Genomic DNA, 23,358 nt, shown 5'->3' on the forward strand with positions numbered 1-23,358 from the left:
GGCCGGCCCTCGCACCCCTTGCACAAATGTCCCGTTTGTCATGCAAATGGAGGCTGCGTTTTCAGCTGCGCGGATACTAAATTTGCTGTTTCGACGGACTGATTGTTGGTCTGCTTCCAGTTCTGTAGTGGCTTTTTCCCCCCCTCTTGCAGTTACAGTAGAGTTGTTCAGAGCATTGTTCAGATGATCCACTGGATCCAGACAACAAATCATTCCTTTTTATTCCAGCCCTGTTGTGTAGAGAATAATGAGATATTCCAGAGTGTGTGTGCTGTGCAGAAAATGTCTCAATGGAAGCAGGATTTGAGATTTTCTTGCTGAGGCGAGATGAGAATGAGGGCGAGGATCTCATTACACAGCTCTGCACTGTAAGATAGTGAAGGCAAATAAACTGAGTGCAGATGGATGCAGATGTTAATGTACTCCTTGTAATTGCTGCATGTTTACCCGTGGGCTTTTTGACTCCAACCTGCAGCTCTTCTGTCTGTGCTGCTAAATTTAGAATTGCCTGAAAAATATATGAAGATTGATGATCAGTCCTCCTGCTTACATGCCAGCTCCATAAAACACTGAGCACCATGCATTTGAAATCATCCTTTCGCCCCTTCAGTGGGGCGATGTGTGACTGTCTGGATTTGAATGCTGAACGTCTGCCTGAAGACAATTTAATTATTCTCCAGCATTTCACTCCTCATTTAGATGACAATGTAGAAAAGTGGTTTTACTGGCAGCTATTTTCTCTAGCTAGAATTTAAAACCTGTATAAATTGTACGAGTTCAGTCTGAAGGTACTCTTCATGCTGACATTACCCAGCAGTCAACAGCTTTTATCCATTTATTTTTTTAAGCACTTGTGTTGAATAAAACAACCCATCACCGGTTGCAGTTAGCACCTCGGCAGTGGACGGACAAAAAGGACAATTTCAGCCGGGTTATGTTTGGTTACATGTTTGTGCACATACCGAAAGAAAATACATTTTTTTTGATGGCTGGATTTAACAGAACATTTAGGTAATCACAGTTATAACATGTTTCTCCTTTGCTCGTTTGGTTCTTTTTGCATGTTTAATCATCAAATCATCATATTTTACTGAGGACAGTCTGAACCTTCAGCTACTGACCCTGAACTGTCCCAGTGTCAGTTCATTAATGTCTCTTATGTTTTGTCCACCGTGCACTGTAACAGCTAGATTTCTCAATGAGAGTACTTCGTGCAGATGGCTGCAATTTTAATGACGCGGTTTAAAATGGGTTGTTTAGCCTTGATTTTGTTGTGGCTCGGTGTGTTTATAATTGTAATGGACTGCCCTTTACAGTACTGTTTTAAATGTACATTTAACTTTTCTTTTTCTCTAATTTGTGCACGTGTGTGTGTGATTGGATGTAAAGACAATGAACGGACTCTCATGTCCTCTGCCTTTGATCCTTGTTTTTCTTTTCTTTTTTTGAATTGATGAGTAACCAATTCCATCAGAGTTGTTTGCCTGTTCATTCCACATGTTCTGGCTCCGGCCGTGGATCGAATTTTGACTTGGGATGGACGAATACATTTCCTTGGCATCACAGGGCAAAGTGTGATATTTTCATATTGTTATTGATGGCTCCAGGGCCATCAATGTAACTGTCTAATCAGGTTTTCATTCTGTCACAGCTTGGCACCTTGGGAGTGATAAAGATGCACGTGGCAGAAATGTGTCTACCGGTGTGTCGGCTACAAAGAAAGGCCAACCTGAAAAGTATTTTAATCCATAGTTAATGTGGCAAAACCTAACCAAAAACTGACAGCAATGAATATCTTCAGATTTACTCCCCGAGTTTGTCATTTATTTGACCCCCCATGGTCTTCTCTTTATGTGGCTTCTCTTTATCTCAACACATTACATGTCCTATTTTAGTATTTTCCCTCAATTTGCAAAGCTTTAACATCAAAACATTGTGATTGGTCAGTTGCAGGAGCAACACAAACAGCCATATGTAATCTAAAACAGGTCAAAGATGTTAATTTCGGTTTATCTTACAAGGACGCTTAATGCAAGGACACGGTCTCCCATATTAACTGTATGGATGCAGAAATTATAGTTCATGCCGCATCGGTGACTCAGTCTTTTTAAGTGTTCTGGAGGTGAAGACCTATTTGTTGACCATCATGAGTACAAGAGGCAGTCAACACTCTTCCCCGCTGGTGGATACATTATTAAAATAGCCGTATTTGTCATGTAGCCTGTCAGACTTGAGTCACTTTGGAATTGCTGTAAAAATGTAGCTGCTTTGACTTTGACTCTGAAAAGTGCTTGATTTAAAAAAAAAAAAAGCTGGGCTGTAGATCAGTAAAAGGATTCAAACCTCATGTTATTTACATTTTTAGACAGTATCTCAAGGGAGGGGCTGTGTTTTACGCAATATTTTAGTCCCTAGACTGAATTTAAAGGTGGAAAAAAGCAAGCACTTCGAGAAATTGTCTTTTTTTTTTTCTGTGGCTATTTTGAATGCTTGCTTATACGTTTGTCATTACTGGTTTGAAAAATAGCCCAGTAATTAATCACTGAATATCTATCCACATGCACATTGGTTGGTTTTGCCCCTGGATTGTCCAGGATGTTGGTTCCCAACTACGTCAGTAATTTATCTATTTTTTGATATACGTTGAATTCATGTCGTCTGTAGTTGTTCACATGAAAATATTCTCCAACTTGTTGAGCAACAAATTAAAAAATAGCACTAGGAAGATGCCAGTCATCCAGGTCATGGTAATCTAATGCGCTTGGAAAGAAAAGCGACTGAACTAATTTATATATGCTTCACCCCTCATACAATCCACCTACGATCCAGTTTTGAGATCCTTCCCAGGCGCCTTAACGCCCGCTCACATCTTGCCTCAGTTGATCTCAATAGGTCACATGATGGGGTGAGGCAAGGTCTCACAATGGTTTCACCTGAAATCTTGGCTGATAATGACTCACACAGTTTTTCACACCTTGACTTGTGTGATGGGGCACATGATCGATAGTGGGTCAACGGCCCATTAAAGGGACAAAGAAGCTTCCGGATGAGAGGTGAAAAGTCCTCAACAGACTTGAAGTCCACTCGCTTTTCTTTCGAGTCGTCTAAGAGAAGCTTTAAATGTTTTTTATCTAAACTTGTGACGCTAGTTTGACCCCATGGGACAACTCTATTGGCAAACCAGTCAGTTAGCCAGCCAAGTAGACACAAAGCGAAGTGTTTAAGCCAGCAAGATCTTTGATGTCCCCACATATTTAAGCCTTGGGAGGCCTTGCAGTCTTGTTCTCAGGTATTTGACCTGGTTTCAGCCTGTTGAAACAGCATTTGTGCTCTGAAGTGACCTGAAGTCGACACCCCGCTTTCTGCGAATCATTCAGGTTGAACTGAGTGCAAAGGAAGTGTAGCAGGAGCCAGTGACGACATGATTCCCAAAGGAGGTTCCAACAGCTGTAACCTAAAGGAGCTGCAATCTTTGGAAGTGTAGAGTATCTCACAAACTGCCAGAGCGGTCGGAGGGGGGACAAACAGCCGAGGGGCTCTGGCTGGAGTTATTTTCAAACCAGCCACCAGCCGCCCTCCCCTCTGTGCTGCTGTCTTTTACTGTCCTTGTGTCAGTATTTGTTGTTTGCTTCCTCCCTCCCTCTGTGATTGATCTCTCTTCCTCTGGCTCTGTGGAATTCCATTGAGGAACTCTTGGGATTGTTGGAATTCCAGCCGGAGTGCATGTGTGGGTTAGCAGCTGGCACCATGCGTTCCCCCCGTCATCCGGGCTCATTAGCCCTCAGGCCCTCACACATTGAGGCTTTCTGTATGCACTCTGCCTCTGTTTCTGCAGCACTGTCTTTCCTGCAAACATTCTTCTCTGCATTATTTCCTTTTTTCTTGCTCTCAAACTGTCATGCATGACATGCAAGGCTGGTTGCATGCTCATGCTGGGTGGGGCAGAAACTGGAAGCATTGTCTCCCTCGGCTCTTCTCTTGTCACCGTCACTTCTTGAGACGGAAATAATTGCGTGTGTTATATCTAATTACTCACCTTCCTTGTTCTCGCCGGTTTCAGTGGGAACAAGGAGTGTCTCCGTGCAGGCGCTCATCTCCCGTGGCCTCCCTCTGGCATTTCACTGCATACTTGAGCTCATGTGCTGCAAATCACCGGGAATGATATGTACTGCTGTTTTTAATTAACCCACACTGCCACTACCACAGTGTTCAAGTTTGATATTGAGCTCAGCAAGAATAAAAGGAGTTGTGCATGTCAGTTATGTAACATAATCTGAAGAAAGAATAGTTTTAGCTTGCTCACTACACTTCCTTGTAGGCTTTGAAATGCCTTTTTATGCAAGTACTTTACTGACGGGCAGTCTTGAGTTATAAGCACTTTAGTTTATCATGCTATGCTATGTTATAATTCCACTCCACTACCTATCAAACTGAAATATAGTAGTTTGCACAAGTCGGCACCAAAGTCAATGAATTACCAGGACTCTGCATCAAAGCAGGAAGAAAGTAGCTAAATGGAAAGACTGTGTTCACACTCTTTCTCTTTGAGGCATTCAGATCTGATAAGTTTGAGTTGTTTCCTCCTTTCAATCCAAATTCTGTATTACAGTTTCCATGCTGGCTTTTAAGCCTTTAACTTTCCCTTAACATGGATTTTTGGTTTAGCTTTACATTGTCTGTCTGGCTACAACCTAAGTGGTAGCTCTCGCTTTGCAGCAATTTGTTCTTTAACCTGGAATAAAATGGACTGTATGTATAAAGTTTTTGCTTGAGTGCTAAAGTTTTCTAGTGTGTGTAAAAGGTCTGCATGGTTAGAAAACCCAAAGTCCACTGCAAAGTGAGCTGTTTTATAGGAAATGCTGTTTGTTTGGCTCGCCTTCGGATGTGAAATAAGCTCTTTATTTTTTATTGCAATATCCAATGTTTTAGGAGGTAGCACAGTTAATGTGTGTAATGTTAGCATTATCGTTAACTGTCTGCATGAATGCCAAAGCTGTGTGGAGTATGTGTAAACTTTAAAATCTGATCTGAAGCCAGTGAACACTGACCTGTTGAGGGCTACTTTGTAGTGCAACCTAAACTTAGCTAGCATTGGCTAGCAGAGACTTTAGCTGTCATGATGCAGGTAATTTGGGAAATGCTAACAACGCTGCATGAAAATATTGTGTACCATGTAATGTAGCGTTTTCTTTGTGTTAGCATTTCTTTTTTGTGTTAGCATTTGTAAACTGTTAGGTAGCCTGGACTCATAGAATCTGCGGTTACGTTACATAACCAAGATATCAAGGCGTGGCCCTTAAATGATGGGGTATAAAAAGTTGCAGTGTGAGGAAAAGCGTCTGAATCTCTTCTGGTAGATGTAAATTTAAACGAGAGACCTGCCAATGAGCAGGTCCCTCATTTAAATTCATTTCCCTCATTTGTCCTTTTACTTGAAGAGTGTAGCAAAAATTGTGAAATTGCTGATTGTCAATTTTTGGCACTATAACATCCTTACTTGAAGCATAATTTAAGGATGTGGTCTTGTATTTTGTTACAAAGCCGAGCTTGTGCATTTTCCTTCCAGCCACAGAGATTACATAATGCTCTGCCCCTCCAACCCTCCACCACCTTCTCTCGGCTTCTTTCCTACACCTCTGTTTGCTCCTCTCTTCTTGTCATTTCTCATCAGAGTTGCAGCAGATTTTGAGCTGTGCAGCCCTCAAAATGCATCTAAAGCAGCGCTTTAGATGCATTTTGCACCTACTGCCCTTATTGTTCATGTTGGCCCTGCTGCATGTTGCCACTGATTTTGCTGGAATATGCCATGCATGTTAATATTCCCGCAATAGTGTGGAGAATAACGCTGTCTCCTGGCTTTGAGGAACATGTTGTCTCTTGTCTCATGATCTCCTTGCTGCTGTAAGGCAGAAGCATTTTTCACTTGTGGAGGAAAAAGGATGCTGTCGCTTCAGTGTGATCACACAGTGAGGCTTTTGTCCTGACACTGAGGTCAATCATCTGACAAACTTCCAGGTCTGCTTAATGCATACAACAGTGCTAATCTTTCCTTTCTCTTAATGTGGAACTTGTCGTTACTTCCGCTACAGAGGTTGTGTTTTTATTTGTTTGTTACCAGGTTACCTTTTAAATCCAATTCAAGTTCCATCAGGCTGAGAAGCACGGATGAGTTGTTGTTATTGCCGGTTCTTGTTCTCACCTATAGAGAATATTATGTTAAAAAGTGCTATTGGCCTTTTATGCAAAAGTTAAATATGAACTCATTACTTCTGTTCTGCTGTGGTTTCTTTGACTGTGTTTAGTGCTTAAACTGATTGTTTATCATGTTGCATCTTTTTTGAATAGTGATAGAATCCACCCATGTCTCCTAAAGGGAAACACTAGTGTTGTTCGTATCTTTTCTTCCTGTCAGTTTTAAATTTGCATTCACAAATCTTTTGCAAGTAATAATAATTAAAAACAGCGTTAAACTATTGAAATGAAATGGTCCGTGTCCTGTCAGCTTTCATTGTTTGTGTTGCACTTAGTGTGAAGTTACTGTAACAGCAGGAAGTGGAGTTTTTGTAGTCATTCCAGTCAGCTAGCGAGAAGCATTTGTGGCAAATTAGCAGTCATGCTTTGGCGTCTCAAATCTCTCCATCATATAAATATCACTTTATCTACTTAAATATCTTTTGGCCTTGTCCAGGCAGCACTCACTTTGAATGCTGTTTTAGTATGCCAGCTAATGTTAAAATGGAGAAAAAACAGTGGCAGTTGTCAAGTGGATCGTTTGATTCATTCATGCTTTAATGCTGTATTTTTATTTTTTTGTAGTTTCTTTATAATATACTGCTGTAGACATTGTATATTCCGGTAAAATGTAGACATGGAGGGATCTTTGGATCTTCATCAACGGACTGATGTGTTAAAGCAAGTCAAAGAGAAATTACATGTTTATTTTTATGGTGCTGTGAGCGCAGAGCAAAAGCTGGTAAATCTGAGCTTCTATAAAAGGACTAAATTTGTGAATATGCTTCATTAATTGATGTATTTGTTACATTATAACAGGAATAAATTTAGGATTTTCCTCTGCTGTATTTTTATCTGTTCCTCCTTTCTGAGCACAGTTTATTAAGATCTCCATCATACAGGCCTCGAGACTGGTTGGTGACCTCCCGGAAATCGGTAGTGTTTTAGGAAAAAAAGTGTATTTTCTTACCGGCTGGTGATTGGTTCCTGGAGGTTTCTGGCTGTTGCCAGGTGAAATCACCACAAATCTCAGTGTGATTCGTTTGGTTGCCTACCATTTGTGTAGAAGATGGCAATGTGTCTGGAAACACTCGCCATTTACTCTCTGAGATGTAGTGAAACTTTTAAGTTGGAAGGGTAGAATGTTCCCTTTCAAAGGAAAGGCTGTGCTAATATTGTAACATATTTACAAAGGTGGAACTTTTACTTTTAAGGCAAACATTCTTCTTTTTCAGTTTGCATCAAACTTTTCAGGTGCAGTACAGGTGTTTGAGCATTTGCAGACAAGTCGCTGTCCATTTGTTAACAACCAAAGTTGTTAAAAGTTGTGACACTGTATGTCTCCTTGCAACCTTGCACACTAGCAATTGACTGGTAGACTGGTTGTTTGCAGATTGTTGGCACCAGGTCTCTAGGCATGTGGTTGACACTTGATATTGAACTTACTCTACAATAGCTTGTGTTGTATAACCATATCCATAATAACCATGTGGTCTCTGTTAGAAATACTATAACTACAGTCCTTCCCCCCCAGTGGGAGCATCTTTGGTGCTCTTGGTATCTTGCCTGTGCTATGTTTCTTATCAGGTGAATAAACTAAGGCATGTTTTACAATATATCCAGTAAATGCAGTCCTCACTATTTCAGGCAGTGTTTTGCTGCCAAGGAGGAAGGCTAAGATTAGCCAGGTAGCTGCTGTGATAAGCATCAATGGATGTTGCAGACAAGTTTAGCTAACATAAACCAGAATAAAAGTGTTTTATCTAATGAAGCCTGTTTGACTGAATGATGATTTAGGCTACTATTTGATTCCTAAAAGGATTGTTTGGTTTTTGGATCAAATACTCTCCTAAGCTGTCTTTCTTCTATCTGATCTTAAGGTAATGTGCACGCTATCCCATTAAGTAAAATACTTTTGTGAAGGGAAGAAATCCCCTAATTTATTCCAGGGCTTATCTGTCCACTTGCTTAATCGTTATGAACTACCCATTAGCTGTTTCTGCAGCTTAGCTAAGTTGCCGTTAGCTCACTATTTATATCTTACTTGCTAACATATCACAAACAAAATCATATATGGGGGAATGGTAGCTGACTAGCTTCCCAAAACTCTGATACTTATCTCAGTGTAATATCAAACAGTTCATAGACTGTAACAAAGCAGAGATTTGAAGCTAACATTTGGAGTGGCTGCTAAGGGAACGGTTAGCCAGCTAGCTGTAGTTTTGGCTATACAATTAATATACAGGTACAGTTGTTGTTATTTTGCTGATACTCAGGTGTACAGTATCTACACTGGTCTGTCTGCTGTTGGAGATATACATTAGATACAGAGGAATATAATAGCAGAGGATACTAGCTTTATACTACACTGCAGTTCACTTCACAGCACCATTGATAAGAATTGTTTATGGGGATTGTGCAACATTCCTGTAATTATCTATGCAAGTATTTGGGGGGAAAGGGGGATTTGTTTAGTTGCTAATGTGATAAACCACTTTAATAAAACATAATTGTCTCCTGGTCTCCTACTGAAACACACTGGCTGTGTTTTTTTTTCAGGAGTGGAACTCATTTGAAGCTTTTAACCAAGAATTCTTTGACTAATACCTAAAATTCCTGCCAGGAATGAAGTATTTCCTGAAGCTGCCTTGGCTGCCAGAGACCCACCAGACTTGTTAAGGCACATTGAAAACATACTTAAGTATGTCTCTACAAGGCTGTTGCTTAAGTGTGTTGTGCAGACTCCGTGCAGGTGTCATCTCTATGAGTGTTTTCTGGTCTTCAGTGTGAGTTGTTAGCACAGTGCTGGTTTCCAGTTGCTATTGTTGTCTGTGTAAATGCACGTAGGAGGGGCTCAAAGTGACATTTTGGTATAACAAAGCATCTTTGGAAAGTGGAGACCAGGAGGCCGGCAGCAAGAGGCCACCGGTGGAGGGCCGCATAGCACAGCGGCATCACACCCTGTTAGGAAAAAATGTGGGCACACAGGAGTGTGTTTGATCTGACTTAAGCTTTTTTATTTATTATTTTTTTAAATTACAGATCCGCTCGCAGTCACTTGTGTGTATGTTTTATCTCAGGATAGCAATGTGAGAAATCCGAGTAATTGCTCTGGCAGTGCTCGTCAGCTTTTTGAAGAGCCACACCTTGAGTTTTCCTTTAAATAACATGTCACGACATCAAAGGGCAGCAGACTCTGTGGTTTCCTTAAATGTTACCTTTGAGCGTGCATCAGCTGCTCCAAGCATCGCATGCTTTTCCATCCATTCACCGGGAAGTACGCAAGCAGATCCAACATGACTGCCTGGCAGCAAACGCTGTGGTTTGATTACCCTTTGACAAGCAGCCTTCATGCTTTTGTGTCCTCATAAATTTATTAATGACAGTTTTTGCATAACTCTGCCGAGTTATACACATAGAAAAACTACAGCTTCACCCACTTTCTTAATTGTTCTGTCTGTTGTTGTCTCTGAGGGTCTAAAGGAACATGTTCAAATTTAGGATCTGAAGTTTGTATTTTAACATTGGGGTTGAATTTTGCCCCCAAATGTGGGCGATAAGCAGCAGCAGTGTATTCTGAGCAATGGTTAAATTAAGCACATTACATTACATAAGGTCCCACAATATCAGTCACCATATGTAAAATTTGGCAGCACCTTATGATAAGAATCATCAATAAAAGGTGGTTTTTTTTAGGTTTATCTGTAAACATCATTGTCATGTCTGAAACTTGTTTAAAAGGGCATATTATGGGCCATGTGATATGGCAGTGATAAATCACAAGACGGTGAACTCAGACCGCTCTTCTTTTCCTGTTTCAGCCACTGTTTACTTTCATTTTCACTTGCTTATCTACTTTTGCTTTCACTAACAGCTGAGTTTGGTCAAAACTCACGGGTCAACTTTGAGAAGAGGTTGTGGTTTGAGTTAAATGTGTCCATTCACAACATGAAGAACGGTTAACCCATGTGTCAGAATATCACGCTGAGCAGATTTTCCTATGCATCTAATCGTGCTGCAGCGGGGCCTGCAGATCGGCAGCTGTGTTTGACTCTGCGGGAATGAGAGCGGGTCATCTTGTGGCCATTTTTCTGTGATAGTTTGACTGTTTAAGAAACCTTAACCAGTCCGTGCACGTCTCATTCACACATGACTTTCAACATGCCAGAAGTGTGAATGGCGACTGTGTCTTTGGGAGCTGCACAGTGTTGCTTTCTGACCGCAGCCACTTACAATAAAATGTGCTAACTTTGTCATTAGACTATTAATAAGAATTTCAGCACTCGCTGTTATGCGTATAGCACGTGGCTTTCTTCAGCATTTCGGATACACATGTGGGTGTAAACCTCTATGAGTAAAAAAAACCCCCAAAAATCATTATGAGTACAGGAAGGAAGGAATTACGCAAGATCTACAGACATGTCTGTGCTCTCCACATGTTCATCATAAAGAAACAGGACAAGGACAATTCCTTATTTCATCCTCCAGGATGCTGTCTGCACATGATATAGCCTGTTGGATATATGGCTGTGTAATTATTGAGTGCACTTTTTGTGTGTGCATGTGTGTAATGTGCATTATAGACTACCTGTTGCCACATTGAAGTAGTTATTATCACTAAGGCCACATAGAAATGTGTCCATACACACTGAAATGAGCAAAAGTGTCTTTAGATTAATAAAAAACAAACTGAAATGACACATTGAGCTCAAACAGCTGTTGTTTTGTCAGTTTGATGAAACTCACAACCCAGATGAAGAACAACAGTACAGACACACGTGTTTATTGCAAGGACAGAATAAAACCTGGGCGTAGCTTCGGGGTCAGAAAAAGGAAGCCTGCGTGGAAGTGCATCAAAGCTGCGTTCTATCTGATTGCTGTGGTTGCAAAAAGGCTTCTGGTTCTACAGAAGTCTGTGAGCCGTTTCCTGCCCAGTTTCCGGTTCCAGTTACTCATTTTGGTTCATTAAAAAAAAAAAGAAGTCCATTCTGAAAATATTTCAAAATGGAGGGTTTGTGTTGTGAAACCACACATTCATTGGCTAACGAGTGGTCAATTACAAGTCTTGTTATTTTTTTTAAGGTGAAGGTGATGAAGAGGCTCATCTCAAGGCTCTAAAATGAGACGATGATCTCTCAGTAACTACAGCCATCTATTATGGAGCTGTAGTTTACTTATTTAGTGCTTTTCTACTTTAAGTGCTTCTTAGTGCTTCTTTCACACGTTCATACAGTGCATTCATTCATTTCAGGCACTCACTCTGTTACCAGTTATAAATTATAATGAAATAAAAAAACCAAACTGAGCAAAAATAAGTGAAACTCTTTAATAACTGTTAACAAATGATTTAACGGCAGATTTGAGACTTTTCTGCGCGCGACTGCTCGCCTGTCGGATCAGTCCAGCGTTCACGTATCAGGAATTTGTCATAGTTCATTAGCTTACCAGCGGTGTGAGTGGTGTTTAGTGAATGCACATAAATGTGTGTTTGTAGCAGGATCCACACAACAGCTGGAAACAACGAGCTAAACTTCAGCTCCCGTTAATGTTTATTCACCGCAGGTTATTTTCATTACTGGGAATCGACAGTAATCTGACCCATATTTGGTCTTTATTGTGGTCAAATTTAACTGACAATTTACTCTGTAATTGATGTGAAATTGTAGAGCAAAGTTTCTGACTCCAGACATTTCTGTTATTTTTCAGACATGCATATTTGGATATTAGTGGGTCACTTCCTGGCCCGTTGAACATGCATAGACACCAGGGTTTCCTCTCATTTGTTTTGAGCTGCTAAACTGAAAGCAGGTGTCTCATACCAAAGGTCAGACCTGCATGTGGGTGTAAACTGCATGGTTTTGCTTTTTGTAGAGCAGGCTGATGGGGGTGAGCAGAGGCACAATATCTATCCATTTCTTCCCCCTAAGACCCATCTGGAAATGAATCTGACGATGAGCAAACTCTGAGGAGGTTGGAGTCAGTTGCTACCTGCAGACGAGGAGAGCATCGACACACTCGAGTGCGCGCATTAACGAGGCGTCTGGCCGTTAAACTGTCAGTGTAGCATCTCCACATGGAGCAAGCACACCTGGGCTCCCAGATCTCCTTTTCTCCTTCGGCTTCTTGTGTCTCAGTGTCAGTTAGGATCTGGATTCACCTACTGCATCCAAGCGTGAGTACGGATAAGATGCTGTATCAGCAGAAAATGGAAAAATGCAGATGTAAAGCACCGCATTGTAGATTGATCCAGGCCAGGTCAGGGAGTGCTAACTGCGGGATCTTTCGGTCCCTTTTGCAGCAGTGGGCGTTTTTGGCTTTTCAGTGGCCGGTTGCTGTTGAAGTATGAGGTCATCTGTGTTTGAACAGTTGATCATCCTGGAGTGCAGATATATGCAGGTATTTCTTATGAATTTCCCGCTTTTAATGTTGTTGACAGCTGCACGTTGGCTGAATGGACAGAAAAATGCACATAATCAGGTTTACAGAGCGAGCGCTCTGGTGTTGCCGAAGGGGAGAAAACAAAGGCCGAGGAGGATGATGAACTGATCTCTCATCCTGAGCTATGTTAAGAAGTTAAGTATGCTTTCATTTTGGGGTACGCTCCACTGCCAGTGAACCCATCCTCCGGAGCCTCATGAGTCTGCTCTGTGCTGCTCTGAGCTTCACTCAGACTCCACTGTTACACAAGTTTGCACAAATACAGGGAGTTGCAGCAGATATGTGATTTACTGTAATTCAACCAAAACTGTCATCTTGAGGTTTTTGCTTCTAGAAGTGTCGAAAGAATTCTTCTCTTGGTTTGATGTCACAGATCTTTGATATTTGTTTGTATGGAAGTTTTAAGACAATCTCACAGTTTTGCAGTCATTGCAGGTAAAATGTAGTCATTTGTATGACTCTCAGACTCTATTATGAACAACTAAAATACATATACAATGTTGCCAGATTGTGTAGTTTCAACCCACATCTTGGCAACCCACAAACCAGTTCAAGGAGCTAACCTCGGCAGACAGATCAGGTAGACGATGAAGAAATCGTTGCTTCCACACTTCAGCTCTGTGTCACATGTGCAACAAAGTTGGAAAGATTTTCACCACTTTGAGTTTCATTAATCACAAATCCCTAAGTGAAACGTGATACAAACAAACAGTCCATTAAGTGAATTAAAACCAAATTTCTCATGAAGTTGGTCATCCTCCAGGTGGGACCACTAAGGATAAATTCATTGAAATCACTTCATCTCAGAATCTTCAGGAATGCTGAGAAGGCTGAGAGGTGGCAGGCTGGTGGATTGTTGCTGAGCCAGCAGTAATGATCTTGTACTGGACTGCTGTGGTGATGAGAGCCTGTAACCTGTGAGCTCCGGGTAGTCACCAAAAGAATAGGGTTGCAGGCACGAGCAGGACGAGCTCCGGGGTGACGGAGTAAGGGCACTCAGACATGCTGAGGGAGCTCGGAGTAGAGCCGTTGCTCTTTCATGTCTAAAAGAGCCAATTGAGGTGGTTTGGGGCACGCCCAGCTGGGACGAGACGCCAGCAGGAACTGCAAAGTGCTGCTGGGGACAAGGACGTCTAGAATGCCCTGCTGAGCCTGCTGCCACAGCAGCCTAACTTTGGATAATTGGAAGATAATGGATAGGTTTTGCTTGTCAACAATTAGTTTGGGGGGAAAAAAAGCTTTTGCTGTTCTTTCACTGGGAGACAGAAATAGACTCCCCGGTGTCTGTCTCCCTCTGCCTCCTTTCTCCTCGTTCGTGCAGAGCTGCACATGCACAGCTGCCCTGTTGTATCTGAGCAGCTCGCAGCTCCACAATTAACTTGTACCATTAATGCTGGTGGTCAGTGTGGCTTGAATCATCAAGCTGTATCAAATACTCCCCAGTTGTAGTCAGTGGTTCTGACGACGTCTCCTGGTGTATTTTATTTCAAACTGTTCATGCGGCTGTAACTCTCACAGCTTCTCTCTCGTGTTGTTTTGTGTTTGTTTTCAGGTAAGAGGAAGCGGGTGCTCAAGCTCCCCAAGGAGGCGTTTGAGCAGGCTACCAGTACCAGCTCAGTGTAAGTGTCATTTCTGCAGAATGTTACTGAAACATGCACGCATGCTTCTATCTGTGTGATTATTTATCCCGGTTTGCACGTCTGACCCTTTCTTAAATCAAGTCAGAAAGCTGAATATGTGAAATGAAAATCTGTGCAGCAGCAGGAAAAAGGAGGAGGAAGTTACGCTCCCACTAATACCATCTTTCTCTGTAAGCACGCTTTTACAGTCAGCCACACCCTCAAGCAGTGTGTGAACATGAAAGAGTAAATTTCTTTGGTCTTAATTACCCTGATAACTGCACGTTCTCGCCACAATAAAAGCCTCTGTTTGGAGCTCTTTCTCCACATTTTTGATAACATGAAGCTCAGTCTGCAGCTGACTTTTGATAAGAACAGGTTTTCTGCAACCAACAAAAAGAGTTAGTGTTCAGTGTATTTTTAAAGTGTGTCCTCTTCATTAAGAAACCTGCAGCTGCAGAGGCGTTTCTGGTTCAGAGCCAACTTGTAGATGAAATGTCAGAAACACTGTGGCTGCATTATTGTGTTTAACTGTGCTTCTCATTGTTTTTAATTACAAAAGTATCTGTTTAATAGTGTAGTATTTTTCTGCTTATTTTAATTTCTTATTTTGTGTATTGCATCTTATTTAATATATCTAATTAATCTAATATTTTTATATAGTTTTGTTATTAGTTGTTTACTATGTTTTTTTCACTGTAGTATAAACAGGTTAAGCGAATAGTATAAAGCAGGGATGTCGAACTCCTGCAGGTTTTAGAAAACACCCTGTGTCAACACACCTGGATCAAAGATTAGTTCATTACCAGGCCTCTGGAGAACTTCAAGATATGTTGAGGAGATTTAGCAATTTAAATCAGCTGTGTTGGATCAAGGACACATCTAAACCCTGCAGGACGCCGGCCCTCGAGGCCTGGACTTCGACACCTGTGGTATAAAGGATGGACGCAGTTTCCAGTCCTGAAAAGTGGAGCTCTCTTCCACAGCATGTCTTTATCCTGTCTTCCTTCTCTCCCCTAACCAATCCCAGCAGATGGCCCCGCCCCTCCCTGAGCCTGGTTCTGCTGGAGGTTTCTTCCTGTTAAAAGGGAGTTTCTCCTTCCCACTGTCACCAAAGTGCTTGCTCATAGGGGGTCATATGATTGTTGGGTTTTTCCCTGTATGTATTATTGTAGGTTCTATCTTATAATATAAAGCACCTTTAGGCGGCTGTTGTTGTGATTTGGTGCTGTGTAAATAAAACTGAATTGAAGCCAGGTCTTGTTACATCCTGTCTCAAAACCAAGATCGTAAAAATACTCAGTTTTAGGTTTAATACCAAACAGATGTTGCTGCTTCCGTCTCTCATATACAGTCTGTGTTCTCTCCACTGGCTCTGATGGGGAAAAAGCTCAGTTATTTATTTCAAGATTCTGACTTTTTCTAATTTTAATCGCTGCTCCCAAAGCAAAGGACATTTACCTTACAATACGAAGCACTCTGAGGCGACTGCTGTTGGAAGTAAATAACATAAAATTGAAGTGAATTGAAAGCCAGAAGCATCTTTTCATAGTTGGTGGTTTTTGCAGAAGAATAAATTCTGCTGTTTTGTGCCTGAAATGTGCGACGTGTCCTCTAAAGAACACTTTAACCTGCTCATATGTAACCAAATGTTTTTGTGTTTCAGACCCCCCAGAGATTTGGATTCGAAAGCTTGTGTAACAATCGGAGAGAAGGTAATTTTATTCCTTTGGCTCATTTACTGTCTTCTTTTCCCCCTTTCCTAATCCCATTCAGGGTTTGATGCTTGTTTTTCCTCCTCTCGTCGCGGTCTCTTACATAACTTCTTACTTTTTTCCTCCTCCCAGTGTAATTTTGGTCGATCCACATAGGTTGGCTTAATCGCGGCTCTGTTGGCTGTAAAGAATGTCCTGATGAACATTACAGCCGAATTGAACACTTCTGATTGTGGTTAGACTGGAATGCTTTTTATTGCCCATCAGGCAGTAAAAATATTTATTTTAAACTCCTCAAATAAGTGGAATTTTCCATTGGCAGGGCTGGCTGCTCGTTCTCTGTTCGAGTTGGCCACAAGTCAAAGAGATTTCTTTTTTTCTCGTGTTTGAACAATTGGAAACAAAAAAAAATTAGGAAGTATCCTGCTGCATCGTGGAGGAGACTTTTGCATGGCTTTAAAGAGACATGAGAGATTCCTCGCCCTGTGGGTTTGGTGTCCACTGGAACTTGTCCTCCATTTGTGCAGAATTTCGAGGTGAAGGCAGATGACCTGGAGCAGATCTCCGAGCTCGGCAGAGGAGCGTACGGCGTGGTGGACAAGATGAGACACGTGCCGAGTGGCCTGATCATGGCTGTTAAGGTAAAAGGAAAGACGATTTCCAGACTTCAGGAATGTTTATTTAGCCACGAGCCCATTAAAGCAAAGTGACAAACACACAAAACACACTCGCTCCTCACCTGATGCTCTGCTTTTGGAAATGGAAATGGAAACTGCTCGTTTTATAAATGGAGATCCAGTTATTCCATGCAAAAACTGCAGAGCGCACAGGGAAGGAGGTCAGGGTGGGACTCTCATCATCATCTCATCATGATGTTAATGATGATGATCGATCCGTAGGCCTGCAAAACACCTGTACATCAAACCAAAATACAAACATACTGATATATATACACACATACATGCGCAAACACAGTCGACACAATCTACATGACATAAAATAACAACTCAGTCCTGGAGTAGGAAGATGTATGCACTCATTAATCCACTGTTGAGTTACCATGTGCGTCACACTTGGCCCACAAAAACAGAGACAACGGCAAAGTCTGTGTGTAAATATAAATATAAAGGTCAGTATAAATATGTAGACTTGAAAATTACAAAACTGTTCCATAGTTTTTGTTCCACAAATAGAAATACAAAAGGTTTAATCTGTGGTTCCCCCAATCTGTGTCAAAAATCTGAATCTGTGCGTTCAGCAGTTTTAGAGTTTATGAAGGATTTTTGATTCCTGCTTGATTAGTGATCCTGATTGCTGTTCTTTGAAATGAACATAAAAGTGCAGTTTTGTGTGTGTTGACCGCACACATCACTCTACGTATGGCAGTGAACAGTAACGTATGTGGGTGGAGTGGTTTGTAAAGCAAACCTAAGGATCTTGTGGACATTTGTTGGGTTTCTCCTGCTGGGCTGACAGATCAGGTGTTCTTGGCCGTCCAGCTGCCAGGTTACTCTGACTCTGATTTTGTGTTGGTGTCAAACCTTTTTTCTCTTTTTTTCGTCACCACCTTGGGTATTACAGCTGGAGCTTTGCTTTTATTTATTTACCGACCATTGTTACTCCAGAGGAAACACTTTGCAAATATCCTTCCTGGGCATTTATTGCTTCATTCATTCTGTTGCATATTTCTCTTGCATTAGTTTTTATTGCAAAGCTAAAACACATGAGTTTATTTATTATTTAATTTAAGTTTATAATGATAGTGATTGGATGGTGTAAATATTGTATTTCTCTGCTCCTCATTATGTGGTATGGGGAACTGAAAAGTCAAAGTGAAAAGCTGAGGTGGGGATGTAATCACATTCAGACTCCGTTTAGTTTTACTTGATTTTAAACTTTGACTTGAGCTGCTCTGCTCTTTCCCCTCATCTGCAGTTTTTGGCCTTTCTCTAATCTCTAACCCAGATTAAAAAACGTCATGTCTGCTCTTCACCTCACGACCAGCAGTAGGATAATGCTACCCGTGAAGAGGCTGCACATTTCTTGCCTGTCTCCCTGCTGACATCACAAAGTGCGACTGTTTTCGCTCTGACGGTTTGTTTCTTGTCATCCTTCCTCAGCGCATTCGGGCCACGGTGAACACTCAGGAGCAGAAGAGGCTGCTCATGGATCTGGACATCTCCATGAGGACAGTGGACTGCTTTTACACCGTCACCTTCTACGGAGCACTATTCAGAGAGGTAGAGTCACAGAAAGGCTGCTGCTCGTTATTCATTTTCTTTGTGCGTTCGTGGCAGTGTGTCTTTTTGGAGAGAGGAGTGAAGGAAAGTATCTTAATATATTCCATAGTGCAAAAACAGTGAACTCTCCGTTGTTCAACCAGTCAGGACAGAGTCATTCAAATCTCTCACAGAGCGGTCTTGAAGAAGTAATGGATATAAAGACTAAAACAGTTTAAGAGTGGGGTCGGGGGGCACCTCTGCAGACCGTCTGATGCAGAAACTTCCTGCAGCAGTGAGTGGATGTTCAGGATTTCCTCACTGGGTCTGAATCACTGGAAAATCTGTCACTTCCTGTCTGTTTGGAATCCGGCCGGCGCCTTTTTGTTCTGCCGCTTTTTTCCTTTTTTTTTTTTTTGTCCTGATCTGTTTCCAAATCTGCCTGTCTGTTGCCAGGGCGACGTGTGGATCTGCATGGAGCTGATGGACACCTCCCTCGACAAGTTCTACAAGCAGGTGATTGAGAAGGGCCTGACCATCCCCGAGGACATCCTGGGAAAGATCGCTGTCTCAGTAGGTTCACTTAAAGCGGCATAATGTGAATGATTAAAATTGAATGCGAACACTCAACTTAGCTTAATGACACATACGGGTTATGTAACGCTCATTTGCTTATTGATGGCCTTTCTCATTACAGATAGTAAAAGCTCTGGAGCATCTCCACAGCAATCTGCAAGTCATACACAGAGGTAAGAGCCTTAGATTGGAGACCCATTAAACTCTCACTGCCAATTTCCTCTCAGCTGCACGCGGCTGCTTCTGTTTTCCGCTTCCATTATCCCTTCAGACTCTTGCCAGATCTTACTGGAGAGCCACAGCAGTGCGTCTGTGTTAAAGCAGTTAAACGAGCATCCGTCTCTGGTTCTGGGTCAGAAAACGGTGGATTGCAGCCTCACGTGTGCGGTCGTCAGGCCGGCTGGTGCAGCCTCAGCAGCGATGGGGCGCTGAACTGGACCGAGTGCTTCAGACCACTCAGCTGGCGGGGCTGCATATGACAGCACATGTATCGAGCGCAGTTAGATTGAACGTTAGCTGTCGGATTATTTAAGACAATAACACGATTCTGCTAAATTTATGAAAATGTTCTTTTTGTCCTTGGAGTGAGTACATCCCATTTTGGGTTATTTAGACTGAAATACTCAATTTTGCTCTACATGGGCCTGATATCCACTGACGAGGACATTATACTGCTACTGTTCTATCAAAATTTTAAACGAATATCTTCATATGTGGCTCTTATTTTTCATAAAGACAAAAATAAGGTAAAAAAAAAAAAATCTGGTAATTCTTTGTTTTTACATTTATTGGGCCCCAATATGCCCAAATAGCAAAGAGAAATTAAAAATGCATGCTGTGGAAGAGTTCGGGTCTCAGGAGGTTAAAGGCCAGTCTGTGAAAATATTGTCGGACATAAACCGGTCCATGGTGCATAAAAGGTTGGGGAACTCTGGGTTAAAGCATCATCGCTGCCTGATCTGCACTGGAACACAAACGCATCTCAAAATACGCACAAATTATTATTATGTTCAAATCACTATCATTACAGAGACGATGCTGATATGATGTTGTGTTGAAATGTAAAAGAAGGCCTAAATTAGTTGGTTTGTCAATAATTTGAACAAATCTTTAAAATAAAAATGCTCAGATTTTTCGTAAATAAGCAGAGTTTTTATTTACTTTGTGCTACTAATTCTTACTCTGCTTTGCAGTTCATAGAGTACAAAGTTAGCTTCCTAGATATTAGTGACCAAAACAGTCGTTAGTTGTTAAGAATAAAAACACAGTTTATGTCACGTAATGTAATAATGATGTTTTCACGTGTTAGGAGAATCGTTGCACCACTTATCATTAAATGTTAGTACGTTTTTGTCAAAATAAATTATGAAATTCTTAAATAGCTTCACAAATATGTGATAAATGAAGTGTGGTTTGTACAATGGCTATCTGTAAAATACATTGATACATGATGTTGGTGTTCGCTGCAGTGGATAACAAACAAAGTTTTTTATTTTTTAAATTTTGCTTTTGTTTTCAGTTTTTTTAAATTATTTTTCTCTAATTATTTTTGTATTTTTATCAAAGTTTTTTGTGATAATTTTTTCTTTTTTTCCAGTATGTTCAGGTAAACAAAATACATATTTTGCTACGTTTTGCAAGCACCTGACTTTAAGCCTGGTAGTTTTTCACTTCAGACTTGCCATTAATTTAACATTTTGTTAAATGTATATAATAGATTTAGTTAAAACACACATTTGAGGATGAGCAGCAGAAGCTTTGCTGAACTAATATGTTGTAGCCACAGAACTAAATCTTACAAACCTCATGCTGGTATTTTAAGAGTTGATCCTTCCTGTGTCAAACCTCTGTTACCACCGTGTTACTGTTGTTGGGTCAAAGTTGTCAAAGTCACCGTTAAAGCAGCTATACGTCACAGAAATGAAGACACCCGTCGGTCTGTAACAGCGACCGCAGTCTGCAGCTAGGTCAGCCAGCTGCTCTCTCAGAGGGAAACAGAACTAACAGAGCGACTGTTCGCTAAAAGTCCTGTTTGTTTGGCCGTCTTTCCAGATGTGAAACCCTCCAACGTCCTGATCAACACTCAGGGCCAAGTGAAGATGTGCGACTTTGGCATCAGCGGCTACCTGGTGGACTCTGTGGCTAAAACCATGGACGCTGGCTGCAAACCCTACATGGCGGTAAGCAGCGCGATGCTGTAAGGAATGAAGTGAAAATAAATGAAGTGTAAAATAAAATTCTTTCTGTAATTAAAAGTTTAAAAAGTCCAGTGTGAGCTTCCTAAAGAGCCACCAAACACAGCTCAAAATCTTCTCACTTTGTTGATTGTTTGATTGATATTATTTTGTTATAACGTCCAACGTGAAGTTGAGTGTGTGAGCTGACAGCTCCATGCAACGATACGACGTCTGCTTGTCGTCATCCGAACGCCATTTCTGGAAACTTTCACGATGTTCTGTGGCGAGATCGGACAGTGCAAACATCAACTCTGTTTAATTTATCTTTACTATTTATGAACGCTGGGCCTCCTAATACGACCACGCAGTATTTATCAGTCCAAACTTTCCAAACCGGAAGGTAACTCAGCAGGTGAGGAGCAAGACCAGGAGGATGCACAGTGTCCAGTTGTTGTCCAGACGAATCATGACTTTGAATCAGGAGGAGAGCCCGATGCACTCACTGCAGGGGCACAAACACGAGGAGACATATGAGGGCTTCAATGACGCGATCTAAAGACAGCAGCTGTGTCCAGAGATGCAGGAGAAGATGACCATGAGCAGGAGGTTCTTCAAGTTTAAAACACAAAGGCTTTGGATTCTTGTAGGACAAGTACTGAAACTTTTACACCTGTTAATGAATCAGAAGTGGTTTACAAATGGAAACTATATGAAAAACTTTAAATTTATAGGTATTATAGACATTTTTTTAGGCTTTTAGCATCATTTTGTTTGTGTACCTGTTGTTATGTCCCAAACACCCCCCTCCCTCCTCCTGCTCCCTGTTATGCATGCCGGTGATGTGATCGTCCGTTTGTCTGGATTCTAAAATGGACTTTGACAGTCAACGGTCACTTTGACCTTACAAAACACAACTCAGGAATTCATACGCTTTAGCCAAACGTCTCAGAGTTTTAACATTTACAAAAAGTTCACAGGTCATTTTACTGCGACGGCGTTCTGCAAAAGCACACAACTCGGGAACAGCAGGCGAGACTTTGACCTTATTTCACAATTGTTTGAATACTGATTTGGTGGCCACCTGTTAAATGCCTTCAAGGGCCTCGCTCGCTACATGCGTTTTATCATCTGGAAAGGCAATAAATATAAACCGCAGCAGGTTGGCTGATGCATCTAACTACGAGGCAGTAATTCTACACTTTACTAAAACTGAAAGCTTGGAAGCGTTTGATTGTTACAGGAGTGTGTATGTCCTCGTAGACAAGAGAAAACTACAGTGTAATTGAGAGAAACGTGGCTCTGTTTTCCTGGATTGAAGAAGCGACTCTTTGGATTTCCAGGAAAACTTTCTTATAAAAATGAAATAATGCTGCGTCTTTCGGAACGATCTGGATAACTTAAAATTCCAAGAAAGCCTCCTAGTTTACGCAAGGATCCAGTCTCATGGAAGCACATAATTCCCAGCCTGTTCAGTTTAACCAGTGTTCATGACCACCGGAGGAAACATTCGTCTCACGCACCTCATTCAAACATCATTTGGTACACTTCAAAGATTTAAGGTTATGCTTCTAAAATACATTTTGGCCAATACTTGGAATCACAAAGAATTAAAGGTCAGGCTGAAGAGCAGCAGCACCTGGATTTAGTCCATGCAGGTCAGAGAAACTAGACAAAGATTGTTAATAATAAAAAAAAAACGTTATATACATCGCCAACTTTAAGCTGCTGCCAATCAGCTGTTTTCCAGATAAAAATCTGTTGGTGCTCGTAAAAGTAAAAATTCAGTCACTGGGTACATGCAGCCCCTGAACCATGACGGAGCCTCCACTGTGCTTCACAGACACTCCTGTTGTGCTTTATGTCTGTCAAACTTTCAAAGATTATTATAAAGAAATGTGAACAAATGTTTTTCTGTCTGCTAGCAACTAAGTGTCTACATACACCACTTAAAATTGGTTCTTTGCTAAGTTGTCAGTAACATGTAGACACCACACTGGTTCAGCCTTTGAATTAGGTGCTCTTTTTCATGCTTCATTTCACTTTTATTTATATAGCACCAGTTCACAACAAAATGCTTCAGTGATTCATAGGTCAGTGTTCAGCTGCGTACCAAAAGCATTCCTCTGAAAATGGTCAGATACAAGGACTGGGCTGAAAAACGGCCAGTGTCCAAAGGAAACGCTAAAATATCTCCAGAGAGCCGGAGAACTATTGTTCAAGGCCGCTTTAAAAAAAATTACAAGTAAGTCTGACTGCCTGGATGGTTGTTAATGACACTGTTATTGCTGCAGTCTTGGTGTCTTCAGAGGTTTCTTTGAATTTTGAGGATTTGCGCTCATAAAAATGCAGCAGCACCCACGTCAGCCTGAATGTTGACGAATGT

At 41.3% G+C, this 23,358-nt stretch overlaps 1 protein-coding gene across 2 annotated transcripts in view; it reads left to right on the forward strand.

The window, feature by feature from the left end:
• The window catches only part of map2k6 (mitogen-activated protein kinase kinase 6), a 34,222-nt gene that overhangs the window by 5,265 nt on the left and 5,599 nt on the right, over window positions 1-23,358 (forward strand). For both annotated transcript variants that reach the window (XM_026177909.2, XM_080304988.1), the window contains 7 exons: window positions 14,222-14,288; window positions 15,955-16,003; window positions 16,531-16,644; window positions 18,124-18,243; window positions 18,679-18,795; window positions 18,920-18,971; window positions 20,851-20,978. In XM_026177909.2, coding sequence (XP_026033694.1) covers window positions 14,222-14,288; window positions 15,955-16,003; window positions 16,531-16,644; window positions 18,124-18,243; window positions 18,679-18,795; window positions 18,920-18,971; window positions 20,851-20,978 — 647 coding nt within the window. The remainder of the gene's footprint in view (window positions 1-14,221; window positions 14,289-15,954; window positions 16,004-16,530; window positions 16,645-18,123; window positions 18,244-18,678; window positions 18,796-18,919; window positions 18,972-20,850; window positions 20,979-23,358) is intronic.

The sequence above is a fragment of the Astatotilapia calliptera genome, chromosome 8 (assembly GCF_964374335.1).
Source record: "Astatotilapia calliptera chromosome 8, fAstCal68.1, whole genome shotgun sequence".
Classification (NCBI taxonomy): Eukaryota; Metazoa; Chordata; class Actinopteri; order Cichliformes; family Cichlidae; genus Astatotilapia; species Astatotilapia calliptera.